The 24,290-nt window shown below is 44.2% G+C and overlaps 1 protein-coding gene across 4 annotated transcripts in view; it reads right to left on the bottom strand.

The window, feature by feature from the left end:
* KCNIP4 (potassium voltage-gated channel interacting protein 4) overlaps positions 1 to 24,290 on the bottom strand; it is a 408,026-nt gene that overhangs the window by 274,446 nt on the left and 109,290 nt on the right. Inside the window, exon 1 of one of the 4 annotated variants that reach the window (XM_081924624.1) lies at positions 17,482 to 17,919. The exons of the other annotated variants lie outside the window; for them this stretch is intronic. Coding sequence (XP_081780750.1) covers positions 17,482 to 17,569 — 88 coding nt within the window. The 5' untranslated portion in view covers positions 17,570 to 17,919. Of the gene's footprint in view, positions 1 to 17,481; positions 17,920 to 24,290 lie in introns of those variants that run through there. 4 annotated transcript variants of the gene reach the window in all.

Here is a 24,290-nt window from a genome sequence, read left to right as displayed (position 1 = left end):
ATATATATATATATGCTTTCGTAGATTTTCACGGGTACAGGAATGCAGGTTTTGGTGTCCTCGGGTGTCTTCCCGTGTAAAAGTTGGGGTGTCTAGGCGACGTTTCGACGAGGTCTCACTCGTCATCTTCAGGCTGGTGCTTTCGGCTTCTTGTTACTGGAACAGAGCAGGATCTCAGTGTTTGAGTTCCTATAAATACTGTTGAGGTATTTATAGGAATATATATATTCCTCAACAGTATTTATAGGAACTCAAACACTGAGATCCTGCTCTGTTCCAGTAACAAGAAGCCGAAAGCACCAGCCTGAAGATGACGAGTGAGACCTCGTCGAAACGTCGCCTAGACACCCCAACTTTTACACGGGAAGACACCCGAGGACACCAAAACCTGCATATATATATATATATATATATATATATATATATATATATATATACAGTTTTCCTCAGCTTATGAATTCTGTGGGTTGCATGTTTTTGGGTTGCGGACCGCGCCGAACCCGGAAGTACTGGAATTGGTTACTTCCTGGTTTCGGCACTCACACATGCGCTGAAGCACAAAATGACATCACGCACGGGCGCAAACGTGGCACTTCAGGCTTCGAACGCTGTGGGTTGCGAACGTGCCTCCCGCACAGATCACGTTCGCAACCTGAGGTATGACTGTGTGTCAGGGGTTCAGGAGCAGAGGCACAGGGGAAGGAGGAAGCGGAGAGCGAAGGGGAACAATCCGAAGGCAGTGTAGGTAAGGATGTCAGTGGGGCAAGAGATTCCATGAGTCTGTCCAGTGATTCGGAAGATTCCCAGAAGGGGGCACCGATAGCCAAAGCAAGGGGGGTCCCGGGGGGGGGACGCACCAGAAGCAAGGGACTAGTGGTGACTCCCAAAGCAGCAGCTGGAGATCGGGACCAGCTTCCCCACCGGAGCGTAGCGGGGGGGAAGGGTCCCACGTGTCAGGGCCGGCTTCCCCTCCAGGGGAAAGAGAAGATGAGTCAGGGCTGACCACGCCCCTATCGCTGAGTGAGGGAACAGAGGGGAAGTCAGAGCCAGCTAGCCCCCCCCCGAAGGGGGAAGCAGTGAAAGGAGCAGTGTAACGGTCAGGAGGAAGGTTGCCGGCTGGGCGCGCGCACCAAGTTCAAATGCACAGGCGCGCGGGACAGCCGGGAGCGCAGACTGGGAGCCAGGTCCTAAAGCACGCCGGAGGCAGGGGGAAGAATCCGGGGACTCAGCATCAGAAGAGTCCAGAAAGGGCAACACCCCGGCGGGCAGAAGGACCCAGAGGAGAAAGGAGCAAAGGAGGAGGTGGAGCAAGGCTAGGGTCTTGAACTGGTGTCTGGGGGGAGGAGATTCAGACGGAGCTTCAGCGGTCTAGCGTTGAGACGTAGAGCTGCGTGCCGCGGCTTTGGAATGGAAACTGAACCGTAATAAAGACTTTTGTATATAACAAGAACTGGCGTTGGTCCTCTGTGAGCTGGGACCTTGGGCAGCTCTGACACTGTGTGTAAATAATAATAATAATAATAATAATAATAATAATAATAATAATAATAATAAACTTTTATTTATATCCCGCCCTCCCCAGCCAAAGTCGGGCTCAGGGCAGCTAACATCAGATACATAACATTGGTATAAAATCAAACAATAATTAAATTACCTCCTAAAACATATCAAAATCAAATTTTATTATATAATCAAGGTATATATATCTGGTTTAAAAAATATTAGTTTATAACAATCCAAATTACACATCCATATTTCAACATTTCACCAAATCTCTGGACATCCCACCTTCCCTTCCATGGGTTCTATTGTACACCATCTCAACTGCATATTATTTCATAATCCATGTTTTGTAGCTTTCCATATTGTCCATGATATTAGTCCAATGCAGTTTTAAAAGCAAATGGTTCCACCAGCAGCAGAATTATGGAAGGAAGGCAAACATCTTCCTTCCTTCCTTCCTTCCTTCCTTCCTTCCTTCCTTCCTTCCTTCCTTCCTTCCTTCCTTCCTTCCTTCCTTCCTTCCTTCCCAGGTATGCTAGCATCTCTCCTAAAAGGGGCTCCACGAAGGAAGTGTGCTAGTGCAGTGCTTTTCAAGCGCTCTCATGTGGTGGACCAGAATTTCCCTCCACCCCAATGTGCCAGAGACCACTACCATACTTGGTCCTTGAAGTTTCCCACCCAACCTAGGCTGTGGTGGAATCATTGGGGACTGGCAGCCAACAGCTAGAGAAATGACACCCAACTGTGGACCACCACTTTGAGTAGCAATAGTTCAGGGGTCTGCAAACCTTTTCAGCAGGGAACCGGTCCACTGTCCCTCAGACCTTGTGGGGGGCCAGAGTATATTTTGAAAAAGATAAAAATACGAACGAATTCCTATGCCCCACAAATAACCCAGAGATGCATTTTAAATCAAAGCACACATTCTACTCATGTAAAAACACCAGACAGGCCCCACAAATAACCTAGAGGTGCATTTTAAATAAAAGGACACATTCTATTCATGTAAAAACACGCTGATTCCCGGACCATCTGCAGGCCGGATTTAGAAGGTGATTGGGCCGAATCCAGCCCCTGGGCCTTACTTTGCACTAGTGCCTCTTAAAAGTGTAAATGGGGGAGGAGGTAATGTGATCACACACATTCTTCTAAGCCCTTTCTCCAGAAATCATTTTGGGAGCTAAATCACACACTCCCAAAGGGTCATGAAGCAGTCATACATTGTGATAGTGCTCACCCTCTACAATGCACCGTCTTGGTTAAATCCTGAGCTGGAGATAGTCATGACCTTTAAATGCCACTTTTGATTATTCAAACTTTCCTAGATGCAGATTCTTAAGTTATATTCTGTTTTGTACACCGCTCAGTTTTATTTGTGGCATACAACTGTGTTTTGTTTTTATCTAGTTCTTAGGGGGTGGGGAGAAAGGAATATTGTTGGGGTTTTTGCTTTTAAGGAAACCGTGTAGAGACATTTGAATATATGAAGAGGTATCATTCGAAATAAATGAATACATGAAGTGGGGTGGCAAGAGCAACAGTTTATGTTCACTTCCTGAAGACCCAGTTGGGGAATGATAGCCTTTCAGGGGTGAAATTTGGAGTATATGCAGTGGTACCTCGGGTTACAGATGCTTCAGGTTACAGAAGTTTCAGGCTACCGACTCTGCTAACCCAGAAATACCGTAGGTTAAGAACTTTGCTTCAGGATGAGAACAGAAATCGTGCAGTAGCGTTGCCGCGGCAGCAGGAGGCGCCATTAGCTAAAGTGGTGCTTCAGGTTAAGAACAGTTTCAGGTTAAGAATGGACCTCCGGAACGAATTCAGTTCTTAACCCAAGGTACCACTGTATAGGGACACGGCTGGTGCTGTGGTCTTAACCCAAGAGCCTAGGGCTTACCGATCGGAAGGTCAGTGGTCCGAATCCCCACAACGGGGTGAGCTCCCATTGTTTGGTCCCAGCTCCTGCCCAGCTAGCAGTTCGAAAGCACGTCAAAGTGCAAGTAGATAAATAGGTACCGCTCCAGCGGGAAGGTAAACACCGTTTCCATGTGCTGCTCTGGTTCGCCAGAAGCGGCTTAGTCATCCTGGCCACATGACCCAGAAAAACTGTCTGGCTCCCTCGGCCAGTAAAACGAGATGAGCGCGCAACTGGACCTAATGCTCAGGGGTACCTTCACCTTTACTATGCTCCTCTTGGACATTTGAAGTGAGCATAGGCAAGTTTACTTACAGGCAAACAAGGAACAGCAGTTGCTGATTCTTGCTCACTTTACTATGTTGGATTAGAGATCAGAGCCTCTGTTAAAGCAGAATATTGGCTCTATGACTCTGACTCCTTCTAGTATTACCACATGGGTCATCAAGCTCTATCTAATACGTTTTCTGGAGGGTTTTGTTTGTCATGATTCAAATTGCTTCTGGTAACACGGAGCTCACAAACAACAATTTGACAAGACAATAGTATAGGCAACATCCAGGGAATTGATTTTACAGAAGCTGCCCACCTGTTTCACACTGTGTAGAGAAATTAAACTATATGACCTGTGCCATCAGCAGTAAGCAATACTATATACAGGTGTCATCTGGAAACTTCACTTTCATTTTCTTTTAAAATTGGGTCTAGTTGCTACAGGTAATGATACTAGTTACATTGATCTTTTGCTATCACTCACATTCACACCTTTAATCCCTTGGGATCTTCGAAAATGATTATATTTTGTAAGGCACCGAAAAAAACAAAGCCATATTTGTGTTGAGGTGCGTGTCTTGAGTACAGGAGACTTTCTCAGGAGGTAAGGGGAAGAAAAATATGCTCTAGCAAAAGTTTTTAAGGCATTCAAATTCAGATCTATTTTGCTTTATTGAATACTGATACTTTTGTTAAGAGGTATTCAGAATATTACAGATACAGTGTAAATTCTAATATCTAAGGATTTCTGGACTCCTTCCTTCACCCTGAGAAATGTCACTAATTTTATCAGAACCCATTTTTTTGGGGGGAGGGGTGTTTCCCAGAAATGAGGAGGAACTTCAGGCAAAATCCTGAGAGGACAAATATTTACATTATATGCCATAAATACATTTTACTGGAAATGGCTGAAAATGTCATGGCACATACAAATGACTCAAAGTCTCAGTTAATGACAACAATTCTAACATGGATAACTTTACTGGAATTAGAATTAGAGTAAAATGCCGTTTAGAGACTAATTAAGGTGCTGCAGTGCAATTTAACACTTTATTAAGAGGGTTGTATTCTCTTATTCTGTTTTTTTAAAAAAATCAAGAAAATTGCAGGGGTCTTGCCCTTCTTGGCTTGGTTTTGTGTATTTGTAAAAAGTTTTAAAGTGCCAACTTAACAATGCCCTCCTCTTCCCACGTTGAGGCTTTTCTCCTTGCCAGGTTACAATGGCAGAGAATAGGAGCATAGCTGCCAACCTTCCCTTTTTTTGCAGGAAATTCCCTTAATCCAGCGCCGTTTCCCGCTGCTTCCCACTGCTATCCCGGATTGTTAGATATCCCGTAGACTGTCCCCGGGACAGGTGAGGCTGCTGATCCCTTATATGCGAGGCTGATGATCCCTTATTTTCAAATCTGAAAGTTGACAGCTATGAACAGGAGGTGTGCCAGCTTTGCCCTACCTGGGGGGAAAGGTACCCCAGTAGTGAGCCCCCAAATGGGGTGCCAAGGAGCCCAAGCCACAGGACTCTCAGCAAAACGAGAAAACAACCTACCCCACTGTTAAGTTGTGGGTGAACATATCAGACGACACAGCGATTCTTCAAACAGCTCTTGTTTATTCACAGGCCAGGACAGCACTGAGCTGAAGGGTTCAGTCAGCCTGCTTATATAGAGCTCCAGTACAACGTAACTGTAACAACTTTCTAAAACTATCCAATCACTGAACGTCACTTTCGATCCCTTATTTGCATAACTATCTACAGTATCCCCCTGCTGGCCCAGGGTGAGAACTTCAGTACATAATACCCACCATCTGTTGTGGCTTCAACAAGTGGCAAATGTTGACTCCACATTGACTGCTTCCTGGACAGGGTTAGGATTACTCTGTCAAATCAGGTATGCAGCTCTTGAAGCCAGTTGGTTGTGGGTAGGGAAGAGGGCCCTTGTGTTAGAGACAGTGATTGTGCGTGTTTTGAGTGAAAAGCTTTTTGCGTGGTGCATCTGTGTTAAGGTGGGGTTAACACAAACACCGAGGCCCACCAGACGCAGCATGGTGGCGGCCAAGTCCGACATAATTAACTGATGTCATCATCTACTGGTATCTAATCCACTGTTGCCAACGGCAAAATTATTTGCCACATAATTTTCCTAGTGGCAAGGAGTTCCATATGTCAGCTTTCTTCGTGCTGAGTGCAGAGACATTAGCTCTGGAGGAACTGTGACTCAGCCTCCCCAGAGGCTGTAAGTAGAGAATAAGGTATTTTACTTTTAAATTTTTCCTCCCCCACTCCCGCGTGTCTCATTTTTACGCACCTCAAGTAATTTCCTCTCCCACGCAACTTACACCCTTGCAGACTGGCTGAGCTGTGCTCAATGGCTGTGTTGTTGTTCTTTCTCCAATGCAAAAAAGTGGCAAAAAAGCAAGGGTACTAGATTCCATTCCTATCCACTTACGACATGCAGTGAAATGTCTGAGTGGCTTTTCATGCTGTTTCAGAATGTCACTCAAGTTTTCCCACTCACTGGTAACCGGTACTCCCAAGTGAAGAACTGGCACTAGCTGAGACACCGCCTGGAAATGTTTTGCAGCAGAAGCAGAAAGCCTTAAAAACCTAAGAAGAGCTTACTAGGTCAGGCCAATGGTTTATCTAGTCCAGCGTAGTCTTCTCATAGTGGCTGGCCAGCCTGCAAAGGAGGGCATGCAGGCAGCAGCGTTCTCCTACCTGAAATTCCAAGCATTCAGAAACATACTGCCTCCAGCAACAATTCTCACATATGGCCGCCAGCTTTGTACACACACATACACTCCACTGTTTCTCCGATAAAAATAGGTAGAGGTAAAGGGACCCCTGACCGTTAGGTCCAGTCGTGGCCGACTCTGGGGTTGCGGCACTCATCTCGCTTTATTGGCTGAGGGAGCTGGTGTACAGCTTCTGAGTCATGTGGCCAGCATGACTAAGCCGCTTCTAGTGAACCAGAGCAGCTCACGTAGACGCCATTTACCTTCCCGCTGGAGCAGTACCTATTTATCTACTTGCACTTTGACATGCTTTCAAACTGCTAGGTTGGCAGGAGCAGGGACCGAGCAACGGGAGCTGACCCCGTCGCGGGGATTCGAACCACCGACCTTCTGGTCGGCAAGTCCTAGGCTCTGTGGTTTAACCCACAGCGCCACCCGCGATAAAAATAGGGATGTCCAAAATAATAACAAAAATATATAAAATATAAAATAATAATACAGTGGTACCTCGGGTTAAGAACTTAATTTGTTCTGGAGGTCTGTTCTTAACCTGTAACTGTTCTTGACCTGAGTTACCACTTTAGCTAATGGGGCCTCCCGCCACCGCCGCACGATTTCCGTTCTCATCCTGAGGTAAAGTTCTTAACCCGAGGTACTATTTCTGGGTTAGCGGAGTCTGTAATCTGAAGCGTCTGTAACCTGAAGCATCTGTAACCCAAGGTACCACTGTATAATAATACATATTAATAAATAATAAATATAAAAATGTAATAAAACATTAAACATTTAAGAAAGCTTTCCTATACAGGGCTGCCTTCAGATGTCCTATTTAATAATAGTACAGTGGTACCTCGGTTTATGAAATTAATCTGTTCTGGAAGTCCATTCTTAAACTGAAACTGTTCTTAAACCAAGGTGTGCTTTCCCTAATGAGGCCTCCCGCTGCCAGTGCCTTTCCACCGTTCTTAGACTGAGGTAAAGTTCTCAAACTGGGACACTATTTCCGGTTTTGCGGAGTTTGTAAACCGAATTGTTCTTAAACAGGACTGTTCTTAAACCGAGGTACCACTGTAATAGTAACAACAACAACTTTTATTATTTATACCTCACCCACCTGACCGGGTTGCCCCAGCCACTCTGGGCAGCTTGCAACATATATAAAAACATAATAAAACATTAAACATTTTTTAAAAAACCTTCCTTATACAGGACTGCCTTCAGATGTCTTCTAAAGGTTTTATAGGGACATATCTCCTTGGCTTGGGAGTCGCATAACTCTATCCCCTCCAACATTTCTCCAATGAAAATAGGGATGTCTTATGGAAAAGTGGGACATTCCAGGATCAAATCAGAAACCGGGATGGCTTCTGAAAATCCAGGATGGTCCCTGGAAAATAGAGATGCTTGGAGGGTCAAGCACATAAACATCAGTTCTTGTAAGGTCAGCAGCAGACCCTCCAACGTCACTTGCACCAGGATCCATAAACCCTGAGTGATCCTGCAAAGAAGACCATGGAGGTTGAGGGAGCAAGACACTTTTTGCCAATGGCCCTATTTATCCTAGGATCGTTTCTGTACCTTATTTCCACCCTCAAAACGGCCAAATTCTTCCATCCCTCCTCCATGGTCCTTTTGTGTTCAACTCTTCCTCTTTCAATGGGACGTGGGTGGCACTGTGGGTTAAACCACAGAGCCTAGGGCTTGCCGATCAGAAGGTCGGCAGTTCGAATCCCCACGACAGGGTGAGCTCCCGTTGCTTGGTCCCTGCTCCTGCCAACCTAGCAGTTCGAAAGCACGTCAAAGTGCAAGTAGATAAATAGGTACCGCTCCAGCGGGAAGGTAAATGGCATTTCTGTGTGCTGCTCTGGTTCACCAGAAGCGGCTTAGTCATGCTGGCCACATGACCCGGAAACTGTACGCCGGCTCCCTCGGCCAATAAAGCGAGATGAGAGCCGCAACCCCAGAGTCGGTCACGACTGGACCTAATGGTCAGGGGTCCTTTTACCTTTACTTCCTCTTTCAACAGCTTTTCTCTCATCTCCTTCCTTTTCTACTCCTAGTTTATAGCGTCATTATTATATAATAAATAACGAGGAACTTTTCTTTCATTTTCACTTCATTTCCTTCAACACCTCCTCTGGTCCTTTCTCCTCAGAGGAGAAGCGTCTTTGTTCCCTCCTTCTCCCTGAACTGTCTCCAGACTGCCTTTTTCCAGCATGCAAGAAGCTGCTGATGGCCAAACCAAAAGGCTATGGTGCAGGAGGAAGAGTAAGCAAATTGAGGGGACACTGCGTAGCTGGCCCACGGTGCACTATTTGAAAAACACTGTGCTAAGTCAGGTGCATGTCTGTGAAAATGACTGTAAAGTACTTTGTGCATTTGTGACATCTGTAAGCTGCAAAATTCTGTGTATATTTTTTAAACAACTTGTTCTTGGGTGAATATAAATTCCAAACTTGGTTCCAGCAACTGATCTCAAGCAATCTTTAAATAGCAGAATGCATTCGCGTGCATGTTTAACCAAAAGCAAAACCAGAAAAGTAACTACTCAAACTTAGAAAAACTTATGCAGGTTTGCTGTGTCCTGCTTGTAAGTGAACATATAATTTTAATTATTTTAAGTAAAATTTTAATTAATTCATGTAATTTACATTAGAGTCATCCTGTTACAAAAAAAAAACCTTCCATGCATACTTAATCATAAATGTCGTGCTTAATTGAGGCTGATTTCAATGGCACATCCAAGTCATTAAGCTTGTCAGACACTCAATCAGGGCAGCATACAAACTATTTGAAAAGGATAAAATGGAATTTTATAAATACAATTTTTTAAAGGTAAAGGACCCCTGGACGGTTAAGTCCAGTCAAAGGTGACTATGGGGTTGTGGCGCTCATCTCACTTTCAGGCCGAAGGAGCCGGCGTTTGTCTACAGACAGTTTTCCGGGTCATGTGGCCAGCAGGACTAGACAGCTTCTGGCGCAACGGGACACCGTGATGGAAACCAGAGCGCACGGAAACGCTGTTTACCTTCCTGCCACAGCAGTACCTATTTATCTACTTGCACTGGTGTGCTTTCAAACTGCTAGGTTGGCAGAAGCTGGGACAGAGCAATGGGAGCTCACCCCGTCGTGGGTATTTGAACTGCCGAGCTTCCGATCAGCAAGCCCAAGAGGCTCAGTGGTTTAGGCCACAGCGCCACCTGCATTCTACAAAACCTACATCCTACAAAACACCACCCATAAGACAGCAGCATAAAATCAAGTTAATCACGACATCCTTTGCAAATCATTGCAAAGCCCAGCTACCCACCATTTGCCAAATGGCAGAAGTCAAGTAGGTTCTCCAGAAGTGGGGATGTCATGATAACTCCCTCTGAACCCTAAACATTTCCCCCTCTAACTGAGGGCCACCGTACCTTGACTATCGCTTGGGCAGTGGGTGGAGATGAGACTTAGATCCTGGAAATGGATCTGGGGCAGAGGGACAGGAAGGGTTAACTTGCTTCCTCTATCAAAGTTGGTTCTCTCTGCATCACATCTGCTGGGGTAAAAAAGGTAAGGGGACCCCTGACCATTAGGTCCAGTCGTGGCCGACTCTGGGGTTGCGGCGCTCATCTCGCTTTACTGGTCGAGGGAGCTGGCGTACAGCTTCCGGGTCATGTCACCAGCATGACTAAGCCACTTCTGGCGAACCAGAGCAGTGCACGGAAACGCCGTTTACCTTCCCGCCAGAGTAGTACCTATTTATCTACTAGCACTTTGACATGCTTTCGAACTGCTAGGTTGGCAGGAGCAGGGACTGATCAATGGGAGCTCACCCCATCGTGGGGATTTGAACCGCCGACCTTCTGATTGGCAAGTTTAACCCACAGCGCCACCCACGTCCCTTATCTGCTGGGGTAGATCATGACTATTCTACATCCCATGGGCTTCATCCTTACAGGAGCCATTTCCAAACACCAGCAGTTCAGGTCTATGGGGAGAACAGGTAGTGGGGGGTCATAAGGGATAAATTAATCAAATAAGTCATTTGGAAAATGCCATTGTGGTCAGTATATGCAGGAAACAAAATTGCTAAATACATAAAGGATTATGAACGATTCACACAATTCTGTCAATATTCCCCACACTGTCAGTTGTTGACTTCTGCAGTTACTGAATCAATCATTTTTACCTGCTTCCAGCTTGGGAGACAGCTGCCTCTTGATAAACACATATTGAGGCACATATTAAAGATGACCATGAAAATTCTCCGCTGCTGCACACAGAATAAAACATTGTTTTTCAACATCATGGTGCGGAGAGAAGAGAGATTTTTTTTAGTGACTTACTGCAGATAGTGTTTTCATTTATTCTCTCTGGTCAGAGATAAGAAAACTAGATTTATTTATTTACTCATTGTTCACCAGTGTTCTCAGCAAGAAAATTAAATAAATCAAAACACCAAAACTATTACATCCCGAACCATCACTAATTAGTTCCTGAATTCAATTTTATATAACCTACGTGCAAAGAAAAGGGCTTTTTAGAACAATAATGTTAACTACTGTTATCACAGAGTGCTTTAAACCCCGATTCAGATTATATGAAAGGTTTCCTTTAATTAATTTCTAATTAATTTGAAATTAATTAGATTCAAGAGTATTGCCCCCAATAAAGGAGGCTACAGAAGTCTGGATAATGGTTAACAAAGGTCCCTTTTTGTTCCCTTCATGTGCAGGCTAAATGCATGGAAGCACAGATATCAAGGACTGCATCAACAGACCATAGTCAGTGGCCATGGTCCCACCTAAACATTAGGAAGAACTTCCTGACAGTAAGAGCTGTTCGACAGTGGAATTTGCTGCCAAGGAGTGTGGTGGAGTCTCCTTCTTTGGAGGTCTTTAAGCAGAGGCTTGACAACCATATGTCAGGAGTGCTCTGATGGTGTTTCCTGCTTGGCAGGGGGTTGGACTCGATGGCCCTTGTGGTCTCTTCCAACTCTATGATTCTATGATTCATGTGCTTACTGGATGTACAGATATTGTTGGCACCTGTCTGCTTGAGAGGCAACAGAGTCTGCCTCCGGGGGTGGAGTCAAACTGCTGGAGAATCACAGCAACAGCTGTGGCTGCAAACTTGAAATTGCTGCTTCTCTCATTGTTTTTGCTGCATTAGCAGCATCAAAATGACCTCCCCAGGATGCAAGGCTGAGCAGTGTGTATGGAGGTCCTGGGCTACCCAGACAAGACTGGGTAGTCTTGTCCTTGCTTATGTAGTCCAAAGGAAAGCAGAGCAATATGTTTGGCACTAGCTTGGCTGCAGGAGTTGCCAGAAGGAGCACAAGGATCTTAGATCCAACCATCTTAGAAACTCCACTCTGGATTTGTGTAGGGTTTATTCCTTAGCCCTTTCTTCTCCTGAAAATGTCCCACAAGACAGGGTTTAATCTCAAAGCCTTTCTCATGAATGAATATAACTGCAAGGCAGTGGATGTTTAGGGTAAGGTTACCAGATTTTTTTTCAATGAATCTGGGGACACTTTTCAACTTCCTACTAAATAGATTGATTTTGTCAGGGGACTAATTTGTAAATCCAGGGACTGTCCCCAGGAAACAGGGAGGTCTGGTAACCTCTCTCACGCTGACCTAGCCACTGTGATCCATGAGACGGTCACCTCCAGACTGGATTATTGTAACTCACTCTACGTGGGGCTGCCCTTGAGACTGACCCAGAAACTTCAGCGGGTGCAGAATGCGGCGGCAAGACTCCTTATGGGGTCCTCGCTGCGGGATCACATTCACCCAGTGCTATACCATCTGCACTGGCTCCTGGTGGAGTACAGGATCAGGTTTAAGGTGCTGGTTTTAACCTTTAAAGCCCTATATGGCATAGGACCCTCGTACCTACAGGACCGCCTCTCCTGTTATGTCCCATGGAGGACCTTACGGTCTTCAAACAAAAACATCTTGGAGGTCCTGGCCACAGAGAGGTTAGGCTGGCCTCAACCAGAGCCAGGTTTTTTTTGGCTGTGGCTCCGATCTGGTGGAACGCTCTGTCACAAGAGACTAGGGCCCTGCGGGATTTGACATCTTTCTGCAGGGCCTGCAAGACAGAGCTGTTCCACCAGGCCTTTGGCCAGGGCACAGCCTGACCCCCTCCTTTGGTAATCCTCAGAGAACTCTAGCCCAATGGTTGCCAATAATTTGATTTGAACTGATTTTATAATGAATTGATTTTAGAATGTTTTATTACTTTACTGTTGTCAGCCGCTTTGAGCCCGGCTTCGGCTGGGGAGGGCGGGATATAAATTTTTTATTATTATTATTAATTTAGGATCAGACTTTTCCTTCTCTTAGAAGGGCTACCTTCCCAGTTTGACGATCCATCTGCCTCTCACTTCCCCCAACAGAATGTGCAGAAACTGCCTTTTTGGGATTAACATGTCTACCAGTGACTGCATGTAGGAATTAAGACCAATTTATGTGTCATAGACTCTTGTATAAATTTGTTCCGGACTCAGAAAGGAGTTTTAGTAAATAAATAAATAAATCTGAGAAGAACTGAACTCATGAGTTTTAACACTGATTAAGCACACATTTCACATTATTATTTGGCTTTCCTTGCCATTTCTTTTTGGAAACAATAACAGCATCTTGATGAATGCTAATTTTAATTTTAGATGAAACAGTGCACAAAATTTGCTTGGCTAATAACCAATGTTATGATCTCTTGGCACAGATTCAGCACAGAGGGCCACCCAGATCGCTTTGCCCACCTCCTTGAAGTGGATCCTCCAATAGAAAACAAAGTACTTTTGTGTGAACAGAGGACAACAACATATTTTCCCTTGAAATTACTTATTTTTAGCAGTCTAGGAACCAGAACATCTGGGCAGCGCATAAGAGTTAGCACGTGTGGTCTTGTTACTAGTTTCCCTCAGCTATAGTCATCAGAACAAAAGCCAGCAGAGCTCTGGCTGACAAGATGAAGGTTTCAAAAATTCTGCATTCTTACTTGTCAGCCTGTGCAAGAGGGAAACAAAGAAGAAAATCACTATTCAGAAGGGATTCTGGTGGGACCAGAGTGTGAAGACCAATGCCACAGGCTCTTGTTGTGTGGACCACACCACATGCGCTCCCAGGTCCTGGCAAAGCTTCATATGGCCAACGCAAGTTGAATGGCCCCAGTTTTTGTTATTAGAAACAGTGGCTCCTTCAAAGCACTAGAAAACTTTCCTGGAAAGGATCACAAAGAGAAAGGCAAGGGAACAAAAACAGAACTCTCAGTGAGCATCATCTGAGGCCCTAGAACTGCTATAGATCTGGCTAGTAGGGCCAGCCCAAGACATTTTGGATTTGGATTTGATATCCCGCTTTATCACTACCCAAAGGAGTCTCAAAGCGGCTAACAATCTCCTTTCTCTTCCTCCCCCACAACAAACACTCTGTGAGGTGAGTGGGGCTGAGAGACTTCTGAGAAGTGTGACTAGCCCAAGGTCACCCAGCAGCTGCATGTGGAGGAGCGGAGACGCGAACCCGGTTCCCCAGATTACGAATCTACCACTCTTAACCACTACACCACACTGGCACCTGAGGCAAACCACAAAATGGTGACCCTCCCTCAGGTGCCAGGGAAGAAGAGGTGAGTGAAGGAACAAGGGTGGAACATCAAATTAACCTTATTCAACAGTTGAAATAGGAATCAAAGGCTGTCATAGAGGGCAGGGGGAGGAGAAGGAGTCCACTCCGAATCATGACAGGTGGGTGCAGAGCCCAGGAGACTCCAGAGGGCTGCCCCCAACATTTCCTCCCTAGGGGTGGGATGAAACAGTGCATTCCCTGGAGGCCAGATCTGCTCCCTCTGTAGATCCTGCAATCTGAGGTGGTCGCCTCACTTTGCCTAATGGGTGGGCCAGGCCTGCAGTTGGGAACCATCAGCTTCACCTCGTCAACCTGCAGGCCTCTCTGTGCTCACAAACACTGGTTGTCCTTGGCTCTCATGGGTTATTGCTCCAGTTGGTTGCCTTTCAGTCTCCTTCTTCTTGAACAGTAAATCCACCTCCACACACTCCAGTCAGCCCTGTTCTTTTCTTTCTGCTTTGCTCATGGCTGAAGTTCAGCTCAGTGGTTTTGAAATATAGGGTGGTTGTCTCTGGTGTTGGCCATGCACTTCTTTTGGGCACCAGAATAGAAAATGTGAGGTGTGGATGTCAAGGAGACCAAGGACGGAGCTGCCAGCACAGAACCAGGCATATTAACTGTGGTTGTGACTTCTTTCATTGACAATGGAAAGTGGGAGTTGACCTTTTTTCTCCCTAAACAATTAAGCGGAATACTGCCTGTTCAATATACATTGTATATCTCAATCTACTAAGGCCACATATCTGCATTTTTTTTAAAAAAATGAAAGTAAGAATGTGGGTCAGCTAATCACCCAAATCATCATCTTCTTCTTTGGCGATCACTCGTAGCCAAGTAAGATTGTCTTCCATAAACACGGTTTTAACAATGAGTCTGTAAGTGACGGTAGAGGCCAGTTCTGGATTCACACGTCCTTCCACAGTGGGGACATTGGTTTCCGGGTGGGAGTTGATCACGGTGTGGATTTGCCAAGTGTGCCTTCCTCTTAGCACATTTCTCCCTTGCGTCCTGAGTTCGAGTGTCTTTGGTAAAGGCTGATCTCCAACTGAAGCGCTCGCAGGCCAGTGTTTCCCAACCAAATAGACACCAAGTAGCATGCCCAAATATTGGACATATGACAATCTTACACAAGTGGCCTAGCATGTCACAGGACAGAGCTGCATGCAAGGTATTCAACAAAATATTTGAGTAACTGGCATTTCTGATGCTAAGAGAGTAGCACTGATAATACCAAGGTTGCAGGTTTGACTCTTACATGGGACAGCAGCATATTCCAGCATTGCAGGGAGTTGGACTAGATGATCCTCAAGGTCCTTTCCAACTCTACAATTCTATGATTTGATAGCAGAATATGATTTTAATGCTGGGACCAGTCACTTTTTAATTCACCCGCCAAAAGCTCAGGGTAGCACACCTGGTTTCCTGGTCAGCCTGAAATGCAGCTTATTCTAAGAGAGAGTGGTTGGTCCAAGATCACCCAGGGAGTTTCATGGCTCACTATAAATTTGAACCCAGTAAAAGTCCAGCGGTATTCAACGTGGTATCCCATAGAAGTTGTTGGACTACAATTCCCATCAGCCCCAGCCACCATGGCTAATGCTCAGGGGTGAAGGGATTTGTAATCTAACACCTGGAGAACAGTTCCTTGGCTACTTCTTCCCTAGCTGTTACATCACACCGACTCTCTAAAAATTGATTGATTAGCAACTTGACATTTCTCCAACTCTGGCTGGATTTTGCCCACTGCTTACTGCTTGACTGTAGGGAGTCTTAAGAACTGGTAGTACAAGGAGCAGGAAGCATGAAATCATAGACTTGGAGAGAATGGTAGGGGAATAAGAGTACAGGAGGTAGGCAGCTAGACAACACCAAGCTCACATTTTTCTAGGCAAAGTGCAAGCCAGAAGCTTGCAATGCCATATTAGATCAAGAGAAACCAATGGGCTTCCTACATGGGGAGCCACCCTGGAGTCTGAAAGCCCATTGCTGTCCCATGAACGGTTCAGACAAGTCTCACCACAAGGGGCAAAAAAGCACAGACCCCAAAGTTCCTGGTTGTAGCCCCACCTGAAATATTTGCTGACAACTATTCCACTGTGCTGGAACCTAAAGAAATATGATGAAAGGAATATGAATTTGAGATTCCTGAAAGAATGTATATAAGTAATATCCTTGTTTGGCTCACCATGTCCTAAAAATAAAGGATACAAATTCTACCAACAGTGAGGAGGTGAAGGTTGAGGACACATGTTCGTAGCAGAAGCACCCCATTATACTAAATTCTGCAAAACCGTCAAAACTGCCAGAATGATTTAAAAACCGCTTACCGGAAATGGCTATTTATTCTACACAGATATAAGTGTCAATATAATGTATTTTATTCTGACAGTAAAAATGCATCTTTGAAATTGATTTGAACCCTTCAATTTCTGTGAGTTTCCAAGGAGCAAGATTTTCTAACACAGCAAAGTGCAAACTCGTTACAACTTGACACATGGCAGTGTCCTTAATGCATGAATATGTAATTATAATTATTAATAGCATACACACACCCACAGCCCTCAAACTGCACACACACATAGAACACACCTCAAACTGATATTTTTAACATGGAATCAAAACATAAATAAATGTCACCTGGAGCATACAAGGTGGGCCGTTTACCATTGTCACCTGACAATGGTGTAAAAATACCTTATCACATGCACATCAGAATAGGAAAAGTATTTTCCAAAGAGAGACAGCTGGCCTCACTTCTGCAAAGGAATTCTTTTTAAATAACAAAATGTTCCAACTTGGTCTCATGCTGTTATTTCACCCACCTTAAAGCAGAGATTAATCAACAAACACAAGTGTGTGCACACACAGAAACAGACAGCCCTACCCCTTTCAAGATTTCAGTTTCAAGGGCTTGGCTGTCAAGAGAGAGATTGCAGAAATTTCACAGATTTTAAACACCCTGAAAAGCAGTCTTTCCAAAGCTCTTGCTGATAGAATTTTAATGTCATGCTAACATCCAGCAGTTGATTTATATTTCAAGAGCGGCTCTCTGCTTGCCAACTGAGATAACGTGAACATCGTTCATACATTGAAATCTGCCTTCATATGCCAAACCCCACAGGAGAGCACAATGCTCCACATTTCTTAATGCACTCTGCTCCAAACAAATATGCAAACACATATGTATGTTTAACAGCACCGTTCCGATTTGGATGCAATTGCAGACTTCAGTGCAATTTAACCAAATGTAGTGCTCCTGCATAGTTTACATTAAACAACCAAAAATGCATTCGTTAAAATCCCTCCCCTCCTCCCCGTTCATTTTACTAAATAAAGACCGCCACAAAACAGAGCAAAAAGCATAGTGGAAGAAGACAGTTACAGTGTTACCACTCTGCACATTTTCACGATAAAGAAAATAATGGTTGTTACCTGTATGGAGAGACCCTGTAATTAGCCTGAGAAGATACTGGGCGAATTTCAGTATTTCACGTTTACACCGTTTTCGACATCCACTCATTTTATGCAGGGAGGTAGTCCTCTGAGGAGAGCCAGAACACTTTTGCTAATGAAAGTGAATAGTTTTTGACAGAGAACTTCTGTCCCAGCTCGCCTGCTCACAAGCTGCCTTGCTAAAGCCAGACAAACTCCTTTGGATTTGTTTGGAAAAGGGAGAATCCTTCAAAGGACTAGAGGAGGAAAAGGAAAAGCATGCAAGGAAAAGACTGAACTGACAGGGGGGTGCTGAACAGGGCGGTCACACGCGGGTCCTCCTGTAACCTCGTACGCAAGCTGTCTGGCGTGATGATCACTTGTAGTAGATATAGGAGAGCAAAGGTACACTTTCCTCCCCTGTCTCCCTAGCAGAGACTGCTGCAACCTCACCGACCATTCAGTCAGAGGCGGGGCCTGCAGCCTCAACTCTACACATAGAAATTTGTCCTCATCAATGAATCAGCATGTAAGCAGGTAGGCAGGAGAGATAGCAGGGCACCCAGTTTGAATTGTGGTTTTGCAAGGAGCGGCAAGGAGCGATCTTGCCGGTGGGATGTGTGTGTGTGTAGCTTTGCAATGATTGCTATGTACAAGAAAAAAAACATTAAAGTGTGCAGTTCATGGTTGGGTTATCTACCCAGCCACAGTAAGACAATATACAACCTTCCACACCAAAAGCTCACCTGTCGGAAATAAAAAACGATCAAGGCAAAGGCAATCATTTTGTTGTGACAGCAGCGGGGCAGATATAAACAGTCAGGCTTAACTCAGCAGCTTATTGCAAATACTGTGAAAAATCTAAACTCCACAGCCTGCCCCAAAGGAGTCTAAAGTTTTAGCAAATTTCCTTCAGCGTACTGGACCACAGCAACCTGGGTCATCAAATAATTAAACGTACACATTCCAGGAAAGTACTTCTAATGCTTAATACTTTCGTTGAAAAGAGGATTGCAAGTCTTAACAACAACATCGTTTTAAAGCATTGTTCTATTAATGTAGATAGTGCTTTAGAGAAAAATAAATTCCTCCCCAAAGACCCTATTAAGCAGTTACATGCCTAACTTATTATCTAAATTTGAGGGTGGAGAAAAGGAAATAGAGGGAAGGGAGGAGACAAGCAGGCAAGTTTTGACAGGGGATAAATACATGCAATTACAATCAGACCTACTTAGGCTGCACTTCAGTCAGGAATAAGGACTAAAGGCTTGTCAAAGGCTGTCCCAGAAGAGAGACATTCAGTTGAGCTGAGCCTAAAAGACATGCATCACATGTACTTCCTAGGAGGGATTTAGGGGAACAGAAAGTAGCAGAGTCATCTATGGAAGAAGGAGAACTTCAGAAAGTTCAGGTAACATTGAAAGGTGAACCTTCTCACTTTCTGAGGGAAGAGATAAACTGAAACTCTGGTATCCTTCAGAATTCGCAGTAATCTGAATTTTGTGGTGATGTTCTCCAACCAATCACAATTTACAAAACTGCATATATTGGGGGAGTATGTGCATTGAAATGAATATATTAGTGAAAAGCACATGCATAAATGTATTCTGTTTAAGGAAGACGCTTGCAAAAATGTGTGCATTTGTCAGAATGGCATACAGGAATGTGATTAGGAGGAGAAATTTGCACTAAAACAATGCTGAATTTTCATGGTGTTTGTGAATACTTCCATCCTTCCATCCTTTCCTTTCCTTTCCTTTTATTTAAACAAACAATGTTTTTACAGCACCATTCACTTGAAATCAGATGGCCAGTATGCAATAAGCATTAAATGGGCAGAGAATGACTTCCCAGCTTCCTGGCCCCCTGAATAAACACAATAAAACCTTTAAAAACAGACGTAACCAAACTGAGTTTATAACTAGCATTCTATACATGATCTCCCTTTATAATGTCTCATTTTGAAATCTGTAAGATGATATTTTAGTTTCCTGTTAATAATGTTGCTTTGAATGTATACTTTATATTTGGTTTTCTTCTGCAAGGTTGTATTTTGGAAAGTTTTATTTGATGTATTTTGATTATTTGATTATTTTAATGTAGGTTGTAAACCGCTTTGAATCCTCCCTATATATATATATATATATATATATATATATATATATATATATATCAGTATAGAAATGAGAATAAGAATAAGAAGTGTAATAGATAAAGGGACCCCTGACCATTAGGTCCAGTCACGGATGACTCTGGGGTTGTGGTGCTCATCTCGCTTTACTGGCCGAAGGAGCCGACATTTGTCTGCAGACAGTTTTTCCAGGTCATGTGGCCAGCATGACTAAGCTGCTTCTGGTGAAACCAGAGCAGCACACGGAAACACCGTTTACCTTCCCGCCAGAGCGGTACCTATTTATCTACTTGCACTTTGACGTGCTTTCGAACTGCTAGGTTGGCAGGAGCAGGGACCAAGTAATGGGAGCTCACCCCATCGCGGGGATTTGAACCACCAACCTTTCAATCGGCAAACCCAAAGCTCAGTGGTTTAACCCACAGTGCCACCAGCCTAATACTCTTCTTTAAATGCTTTACTGTCACATTAAACTTGCATGCCATCTACTCCTTAGATGTTTCAACCAATGAAGTAATAAGATTTTTTTAAAAGAATGGTATACCAATAGGTTGGCATCTGTTTGCCTCAGGAAACAATGGATGAGTGTTTTCAAACAAGAAATGTAAAGACAAATGGAAGGCTAATACCACTTGTCTTTAAATTTCTTGTTTGAAAATATGCCAGGGTCTTCCAGGACCTTTCACCCTTTGGGAATTATTCTGTTCTTGCAAAGGCCCCTCAGGACCCAGCAGGGATATGGCGTCTCATTGTTTTCATGGCTCAGGCATCTTTACTTCTTCCAACCACCCTTCTTGCCTGGTACTTCCTTCCTTTTATTAAAATAAAGAAAGAACCTAAAGGAAAAACCTAAGATGCCTCCTAAGAATATCTTCCTGTCTTGCTGCTGCAGTCTGATTCACACAGAACCATCATGCGTGCTAAAAATTGCAAAGATTCCTTCAAAGCGGAGGGGGGAGTAATTGATAAATGGCAGTTCAGTTGATGGACAAGGGCTAAATTAGCTCTTTTAATATCCTCATTCATTATTTAGAAGAAGGGATATAGGATGCCCAGGAATGCTCGATTGGATAATGTTATAAATACCCTGGAGAACTAGATTTGATATAACAAGTTTCAGCAATTGTTGAATCAGAGACAGCAGATAAAAGTAACTGAACTTTGTTAAATGAAAGGCAATAAATAAAGGGAATAAACAGCGACAAGCCTTCAATAAGGGAGCAGAATATGAAGGCAAGATGAGTCGGTGAAAGTTAGATATAGATTTGCAATGAATTATGACACAAGGCAGAAAAATCAATTTAAGTGCAGACAGAGATATACAAAGAAATGAAGCATGCAGTTAACCTCATGTGAGGCTGGGAGGGGGAGGTGCAGGTGGAAATAATCGTGACTTGCACATAATCATCCACTAGCCTCATTTTATTTTATTTTATTTTATTTAGATAATGTACAAAGGGCTCACAAAAGCAATTTATCCAAGCAGTGTAATCTGCCGGCTTTACGTGTAAGCTAAACAAGCTATAGCTTAGGGCCCCACTCTCTTGGGAGCCCCCAAAAAATTAAAGGGGGGAAAAACACACCAGGATGTACATTTCCAAAATATAAGATAAAAAACAAGTAAAATAAAACCTACATACAGCAACCGTGTTTTGTGTTGTATAGGCTCCTATGATGTAAGTAATGGGCCCCACCTGCTAGTCTGCTCCCTAAAATATCACAGGTTTGCTCATTTCTATATATAGGGTGCCTACATTCTGCATGGACTGGTTGCATGGCAACATGTGCAAATGGCTTTAGATACCTATTAGGTCCATAAATTACCATATAGCATATATTCAACACACAAAAAACAGTGACAATTTGTTGTTGACAGCTGGACATATAAAGTGCCCCAATACCTTCAGTAGCTTAGAGCCTCATCAAACCTAAATCTGGCCCTGAGTGCAGTGGCGTAGCGTGGGGGGTGCAGGGGGGGCCGGCCGCACCGGGCGCAACATCTTGGGGTTAGGGTTAGGGGGCGCAAATCCACGGGTTAGGGGACGCAAATCCACAGGTTATGGGGTGCAAATTACTTGCCTTGCCCCGGGTGCTGACAACCCACGCTACGCCACTGCCTGAGTATCATGTTCAGTTTTATGTGTATAACATGGGTATGATCCAGCCAGTTAAGTACTTTCTACTAATTTCTTTCTTTTGTTTATAAATTGCTATAAATTAAGCACCTGTGGGTTTCACCTAGAAAGAGGATTGCTGTAATCATGGAAATGTTGGATTCAGGTAGGTAGCCGTGTTGGTCTGACGCAGTCGAAATAAATAAATAAATTGTCCAGCAGCACCTTTGAGACCAAGTAAGTTTGTCCTGGTTATAAGCTTTCGTGTGCATGCACACTTCTTGTGGATTTTCAGCAGGCATGGCGGTGCTGATTCACACAAACGGCGCTTCCACAAGGACTCTGCCTCCTTCTAGCCAAAGCCCCTAGCATCAGCAGAGTGTGTATTAATACGTAGTAAAAGAATGTGGAGTGGAACAGTACCCCTCCTTTACTAACTACCCTTGAAAGTAAGTCTACTATGCCCTGTTCTGTTCATCTGTATGTCAGACTATCACAGCCTGTTGTGTTAGAATATGTTGTTTGCAGCTACGGCACTATTTAAGAAACAGTGGTACCTCTGGATGTTAACGTTATCCTTTCTGGAGCCCTGTTCACTTCCTGAAGCGAACGTAAGACGTGACTACGCGTGTGCGGGTTGCGTTTCGCTGCTTCCACGCAGGTGCGTGACATCATTTTGAACATGTGCGAGCAGCGAAACCCGGAAGTAACTCACTCCGTTACTTCCGGGTCGCCGTGGAGCACAACCCGACCCGAAAATATTTAAGCTGAAGCGTATTCATCCCGAGGTATGACTGTACTACATCATTGTCTTTTGGGCAGCTTGGCTGCCTAGAATAAGCACACAACTCCATTTCAGCACAAAGCATCTGGCAGCAACAGTTGTAGTTTTAAGCAATGTACAAATTCAAATTCAAGCCCCGAGGCCTACACACAGAACACTCTACAGAAATGATGTGAAATGTTGTGCTGGAAGCATATTATTATACTAAAGGGAAAGGGTTTTTTAAGGAATAATCCTGAACACCAAATTCTCTGCCGCTTGCTCATATAGTACCATTAGCTGAAAAAGTGAAATTCTCTCTTCTTTTTTTCTATTCCCATGTCCTTGAGTTCAGTCCATGGATTCATTTTCACCCTGCAGCCCAAGGAAGATTATACTGCAGACAGCTGCTGTAAAGACCTCCATGCCATCCTAACTGGGCTGATTAAATATTCAGAAGAACATAGGGAAGATATGACATCAACACAAGTAACTCCAGGGTCTGACCTTCCATAGCAGAAAGCTCGAGAATTATGTTGCGGGAATAAACCAGAGCAGCCTGTAAGAGCTGCATGGCAAAAAAAGGGCCATAATGCAGTTTTCATGTTGTACACTTCAGTACTGGGCATGCATTGTTAAATTCTCACTGCAGAAGCCAAAGTGCCCAGAGTCTCTTAACGCATCATGTGTACCAGAGCTCTCAGAGCCAGCTAACAATAAAAGCTGACAGCACAGACAATTATACCAATATTCACTGTGCGCAAAGCTGAGAGGCTGCAACAGCTGGACCAATGCCTGGTGAGACTTAGACTGAAGTATTAAAATATAAAAATGTAGACTTTATGCTCACCATTTACATGTTCCCTCACACATTTATCCTAGTAATCCTTTACAAAGACCCTGAGGGTAGGCCAGTAGCATTACCCCCCCCCCCCATTTGGCAGATAAAGACTTGCCGGTGTTAGACCCACTGAAATCTATGGATGTAACTTAAATCTATGGGTTCCATCTGGTCTGTTCTAATTGTTGCTTAGTTGATTTGCACCCTTAAAGAACAGCAACTTGCTGAAAGCCAGCGGCTGCCAGACTGACCCTCTCTCCACTGCAGTACACACCAGGTTGTCTTAAAAGGAAGGAAGGAAGTCATTGAGTTGTTTTGCTGACAATAGTTTTAGGATTGCAAATAGCCAACTATCCTAAAATGACCGAAACACTAAAGGCATGTACACATCGTATGCATTCAAGTGTAGGATGCAGGGGGTCCAGCACACAGGACGTCATCTTCATGTCATTATTCCTGTCCCACACTATTTGTCAATAATAATAATAATAATTTGTTATTTATCCCCCGCCCATCTGGCTGGGTTTCCCCAGCCACTCTGGGTGGCTCCCAAAAGAATATTAAAAGCACAATAAAACATCAAACACCAAAAACTTCCCTAAACAGGACTGCTTTCGGATGTCTTCTAAAAGTCAGGTAGTTGCTTATTTCTTTGACGTCTGATGGGAGGGCGTTCCACAGGGCAGGCGCCACTATCAAGAAGGCCCTCTGCCTGGTTCCCTGTAACCTCACTTCTCGCAGTGAGGCAACCATCAGAAGGTCCTCGGAGCTGGACCTCAGTGCCCAGGCTGAACGATGGGGGTGAAGACGCTTGTTCCTCATTCTGTAGGAAGGGTTATAATGCATCTTGTGTCAAGAATGGGCTGTGCCACTCCCCCTCACCATGTTTAACTTTGTGCCAGGGGTCTGTTCCTGGCTCCTGCGCAGATTGGCAGAGCACACATAAGCCCGCCACATCCC

This window comes from Podarcis melisellensis, assembly GCF_964234715.1.
Source record: "Podarcis melisellensis genome assembly, chromosome: 9".
In the NCBI taxonomy this organism is placed as follows: Eukaryota; Metazoa; Chordata; class Lepidosauria; order Squamata; family Lacertidae; genus Podarcis; species Podarcis melisellensis.
This window is presented reverse-complemented; position numbering and strand designations above follow the sequence as displayed.